Below are 6,125 nucleotides of genomic sequence, written 5' to 3' on the forward strand. Positions count from 1 at the left end.
CCGGACCGGACCCGGACCCAGATGGACCCGCCCCGGACCCGCCTCCCCACGGATTGGTTTCGGATCCCCTAAAAGTCGGACGCGGACCCAGACCCGACCCGCCCCGTGGCCGTGCTAGCACCACCGCCATACGCCGATGAGAGTTTTAACTCTTCTGCTACAGCCCAGAACAAAAAAACACAGCAACATCGAAAATTTTGTTTACGTCATCCCTGTTCACCAACAACACCGCGTTACACGGTCTCTGCCATCACAGATTCACCCTTCTCCTCAACACCTCGTCGGAATTCGACGTACGAAGAAATTGAGGGCACCTCCATTACAGAGCGGCATCAAAACTTATCTACACGACGGCACTGCCACCGTATTCCTCTCAACCGGGTCAACAAACGAAGGCCGGAAAAGCTACCACCACTGGTTCCTCCTCTCTGCTGCCCCAAGAGCCCATGTGTCGGGAAACAAAACGGAGAAAACAGGAAAAAAAAACTATAAAGACGAGAAAAAAAGAGAGGTGAAAAAAGAAGAGAAGAGAGTGAGAAGAGAATGAATTCTCAGATATAGGAGAGAAGAGAAAACGACTAATAGAAGTGATAAGTTATGGTTAAGCAGTTATAAATCATAAAGGGTAGTATTAATAGTTTGTGGCCTTATGATATAGGTCCCTAGTGAGAAAATTTATTAGAACTAAATGACAAGCTTAACTAAATCTTTGCTACACATCCTTTATAAAATTCATTCAAAAAATGCCCCTCACTCACAAATTCGAAATATGCATTAATTAATATTTAAATTGCATTTATCATCTTTTTAGCCTGTAATATTTTCATTTTTCCATCTAATATTTTAATTTTTTTTTACAAAACCACACGTTTTCCTTTTTCATTTTTGGTTTTCTCTTTCTTCATTTAATCATTTTTTTACACTATTATAAAACAAAACAAAATCCTTTTTTTCTTTATAATATAGAAAATTACCAAGAGAAAAATATTTTTTTAATTAAATTTACATTTTTTTTACCTGTTGTTAATAATATTGTAGTAGACTTTGGTGTACTATGATTTACTACGATATACTATGGTTTACGGTAAACTATAGTTTACTACGGTGTACTATGGTTTACTACGGACCTACGGTATACTATGGTTTACTACGGCGTAGTATTCCAAACCCTAGCATCAAAATACAATCCCACCCATCGGCAAACCCTAGCTGCAAACAAATCACATCAGCCGCCAACTATTATTCACCAACCCTAGCCGTCAACCAAAATCCTAGCGTCGTAAAAAAACCCTAGATTGATGCAATCGCCTCCCACGATCGATCTAACCTCACTTCACCATCTCCAAAGGCCACATCCACCATAACCATCACCCTTATAACCATGATATATATCCGCTGCCCCCTTCTACATCCTCCCCTTCCACCGCACCGTCACCACGGTCTCCAAGAACCTCGAGATTTTCAGATCTATGCATCGTTTTCTTCACCCTCTTCTACTGCTCCGCGACGGATTTGTAATGGATCCTCAAAATCTTCAGATCTCGGCCGTGGCGGCGGCATCTTCAGTTTGCACCCCATCGATTTGCAAGAGAGAGTGAGAAGGGATGGGTTGGATCGGGCGACATAATTTGAGAGAAGAAGAGAAAGAGAGAGAGAGAGAGAGAGAGAGAGAGAGAGAGAGAGAGAGAGAGAGAGAGAGAGAGAGAGAGAGAGAGAGAGAGAGAGAGAGAGAGAGAGAGAGAGAGAGAGAGAGAGAGAGAGAGAGAGAGAGAGAGAGAACGGTTGAAAAGAAGAGAGAAAAAGTTAGAGTGTGGCGAATGAAAAAAGAAACGCGTGAGAAGAGAATGAGAGGAATGAGAGATAAACCTAATCTTTTATTATTTATATTAAGGGTATTTTCGGGTTAAACAAAAATAAAAGGATGTGAAATTTTATTTATTTTGAATTAAGGATTTAGTTAAAATAGTTTATTTGAGGTTGTCATCCACTTCAATTTAAGTTTGTGTTGAGGGGCTACTAGCATATTACCCCTAATAGTTTACTTCTATTAATTAGTCAATATAATAACGGAATATGTTTTCTAAAAATAATTTAATGGGTACTTATTCATAAAGATATCTAGACAATAAACTCTTTTACAAAAAAAATTCACACATGGTCCAGAGGTTTGTAAAAGACTAAGATAGCCCCTCATACTTTAATATGCTCCAATTTCATCATTTAATTTAATTTAACCTCAATTGGACCCCAAATTCACAAATTATTCAATTTTGACCCACAACCCATTTTAAGAAGGCCGCCACACGCCCAGTTGAGCACGAGCCTGGCTTTCATGCATCCGAGTTCCAGCGTCCCTTGGCTGCGGACTCGGGCAAAAGGGTGGTTGAGGAGCCAACCCCAAAAGACAAAACAACCAAGAAGCCATCTGGTCCGGTGCGACCCCAAGGTGGAATACGGCTTTGCGAGCGAGTAAACTGCAAAAAATACTCATGTGTAATCTCCAAATAGCAAAAACCCCCAGTGATAAATAAACTAGAAAAAAAACCCCTGTGAAATTTAGTCAAAGGCAAAAAACCCCCCGGTTGACGTAACTGTGGCTCACTTGCGGGTTGCGCGACTGGAAGTTGGTGTTTGGACGTGAAATGACGAAATTGACCCCAAAAATGTATTTATATGAATATATATTATATGTATATATATTTTCCTTTTAATTTGATTGTTTAGAAATTAAAATATTGTTAAAAAATAGTAAATAATTAAATTAAAAAAATATTAAAAATTTGTTAATTAAATTAAGTATATATTTTTTTTAAATACATAATAATAGAATTTAAGTTTTCTTTTGATGTAGCGATAATTTAAAATATATACAAAAATTATGTGATAATAAAAATAAAAATAAATTAAAGACCCCATTGTACCTTTATAATTAAGATATAACAAAAATAAAATAATTAAAATATTTTAAAAACATAAGAATTTATTAATTGCAAAATCCCGGGGTATTTGTGTCTTTTTATATGAAGTCAAACACTCAAATGAGAAATGGGCCGAGTGTGCTATTTAAATAATTTCACAGGGGGGTTTTTGCTAGTTTATTTATCATAGGGGGGTTTTGCTATTTAGAGATTACACAGGGGTACTTTTGGCAGTTTACTCCTTTGCGAGCCCGACTCTACCGATCCTTCTTCGCAGTCTCTTGTGCCAGGGACATGCTCTTCGTCCCTAGCCAACCCTATCGGCAGTGTTCCCGAGTTGTGTCATGCCAATAAAAGGAGGAGGGTGGAGCAAGCCATAGGTCCCATTGGGCCCCATCCCCTCCCAAACTTTGCCCTCCATCTCTGTCAAAATGCGGAGAATACTATTGCCGCTTGTCGGGCTATTGCATTTCTGCGAGATGTGGAATTTTACAACCAGATGAGCAAAGGTTATCGTCTGGAACTTCTGCCCCACAATATGACTCAGGTGACTTTCCTTTTCTTTCTTATCGCGTGAGTTTACTTTGTTTTGCTAGTGCAACTATTTTTGATTATGTAGCGGTCTAACACTTGATTGTGTATTATTGCATTTTCAGCAATATGTGATTGCATTGCAGGTCCGCTTGGCTGGGTTGAAGTTTCTCGCGAGGCTTATGATAATCAGAGGAAGGAAGTGGCGCATCCGTGGAAGGAGGTCCGAGCACTGAAGGAGAGTCTGGCGCTAGGTGAATCTTCGAGGAACGCGCTATTAGCTGAGGTGAAGCGATAGCAGGAAGACAAGAACATCCTTCAGGTGGAGAGGGACTCGCTGGCGACACATAATGCGAGCTGGAAGAGAAACTAAAGGGGCTAACCAACGAGCTTTTCGAGGCCGGGGTGCAGGCGTCGGCAAGTTTTAATGAAGGGGTGAATGAAGGATACCGGCTATTCCCTCGTTCATCTGAGGGTTTCCAATTCATGAAGGAGTTTATGCGGCTGTTCTTTCACCAACTTTGCTGCTCTACCACCTTCACTTGGGAAGCCTCCGAGCTGGCGTGCTACTTCTGCTCCTCTGCCGTCGCTTCCGCGCAAAGACGACTAGAGGCACCAGGGATCCAAGTTCTCTTGAATGAGGAGGATCTCGCATAGGATCTCCTGGAGAGGGAGATTCCGGGCTTCGAAAGAGATGTAGACGAAGATCCGGAGATGGAATAGTGGAAAAATGTCTACCAGGACCTGCTAGATTACCTTTCTCGGTGCGGGACCTCCTCGGTGGTGATCACGAATTACGTCGGGGACGTATAAGGTCAAGAAGTCGGGACAAGCCTTGGCGAGATGTTATTAGAGCCCCCTACCTTGCTTCTTATTAGTGATGCTCATGAGGAAAGCTCAGCGATTCCAGCGGGCGAGCCAGGCCAGTTGTTGAATGCCTGGAATATCTGCCGATCCTGTTGAGCCAGTGGACCCCGAGGTGGTGCCAACGAATGCTAGCACTTAGCTGTCTTCGTTGTTTAAATGATGTATCAATGGAGAACAATGTTAAAGTATTTCATCCATATCCTTGTATTATTTTTCAATATTTTGTTCTTGATGCACTTCATTTTTCTCTCTAATGAATTTTTATAAGTACGTTTGTTCCATGTTCTCACCTCGTTTCGTTTTTATGACTTTCTTTCCCCTTTTGTGCTACTGTCTCAATCTGATTCTTGTCCATGGTAACTTGGTATAATAACTTTTACTTTATCATTTTGAAGTCATTTCTTTATCTCGCGTCGATTCGAGTGAAGTATTTTATACCACCACAATCTTGTTATATGGTTCCATTGCGCCAACTTACTTTCCTTAGATTGATTTAAATAATTAAATCATCGCAACCTAACTCATCAACGTAATTGGATAAGCTCGGTTTAAGCATTCAATGTACTAACTCGTCTGAGTGACTCCACATATTAGCTCGTTTTAAAAACTCGTTTGTGTTATCTCGATTTAACAACTCCATGTATTAGCTCGATTTAATGACTCAATGTATTAGCTCGATTTAACGAGACCATGTATTAGCTCGATTTAACGACTCGTTTGTGTTAGATCGATTTAACGACTCGTTTGTGTTAGCTCGATTTAATGACTCGTTTGTGCAAAAGTAAAAGGAGAAAATAACACCGATATTTTTAACGTGGAATACCCCTCAAGGCGGGAGATAAAAATCCACGGGGCCTGGCCCAACTTAGAAAAGTCTCCTTTATTCATGTTTCTGTCGTATATACATTCATCCTTGTATTGGCTCGTTTTTTTTGCCCCAAGTGAAATATCGCCTTAGGTGTCCAACGTTCAAGGCTCGAGGCAACACCTTTCCTTCCATGCTTGCTAACTCATATCCTCCACATGCAAAACACCTTATCACTTTATAGGGGCCTTCCCAGTCCGCTTCCATCTTACCAATGCACTTGAGGGTGTCAGCCTGCCTTAGTACCAAGTCGCTCACTTGAAAACGCCTCGTTCTTACTCCATTGTCGTATTTCACCTTCATGAGGTTCTTGTTGTGTTCCATATTTAAATAAGCCATCTCGAAGCGATCATAAATCTCATTTAGCTCCTGTCTTAGGGATTCTTCGTTTGTCACTTTATTTAAGTTTTTAATCCAAAGCGTTTCCATCCCTATTTCGGTGGGGATGACGGCCTCTGTCCCATAGGTTAAGATAAACGACGTTTCTCCACTGGCTTCTTTGCCGAAATTCGGTAAGACCATAAAAAAGAGGGCAACTCGTGCACCCAACTTCCTCTTAGCTCGTCTAGCCTTTTCTTAAGCTTGTGACTTCAAGTTGCCCATTGTCTTGAAGGTGTGCCACTGTAAACAAAATTGTGTGGTCTTCATTTCTTTGCACCAAGCCTTGATCTTTTTCCCATTGAACTAGGTGCCGCTATCAGACACGATGTTTCGAGGTAGTCCAAAGCAGCAACAAATATTTTTCCATATGAAATGCATCACCTCGTCCTCTGTTATTGGCGATAAAGCCTTGGCCTTAACCCATTCAGTGAAGTTGTCAACAACCGCAATTAAGAATTTTTTTTGGTCCTGTCATTTGGGGGAAGGGTCCGACGAGCTCGATGCCCCATGCGAGAAAGGGCACGGGGCACTCATGATTATCATTTCCTCACTAGGTTGATGTA

The 6,125-nt window shown here is 41.0% G+C and overlaps 1 protein-coding gene across 1 annotated transcript; it reads right to left on the reverse strand.

Moving 5' to 3' along the window:
- Nucleotides 1-5,223: 5,223 nt before the first annotated feature.
- On the reverse strand, nt 5,224-5,703 carry LOC148765855 (uncharacterized). The gene has a single exon (XM_088812384.1). The coding sequence runs from the start codon at nt 5,701-5,703 to the stop codon at nt 5,224-5,226; it is 480 nt and encodes a 159-aa protein (XP_088668510.1).
- Nucleotides 5,704-6,125: the final 422 nt, after the last annotated feature.

The sequence above is a fragment of the Erythranthe guttata genome, chromosome 13 (genome assembly GCF_056151865.1).
Source record: "Erythranthe guttata isolate IM_541 chromosome 13, IM_541, whole genome shotgun sequence".
NCBI classification, from domain to species: Eukaryota; Viridiplantae; Streptophyta; class Magnoliopsida; order Lamiales; family Phrymaceae; genus Erythranthe; species Erythranthe guttata.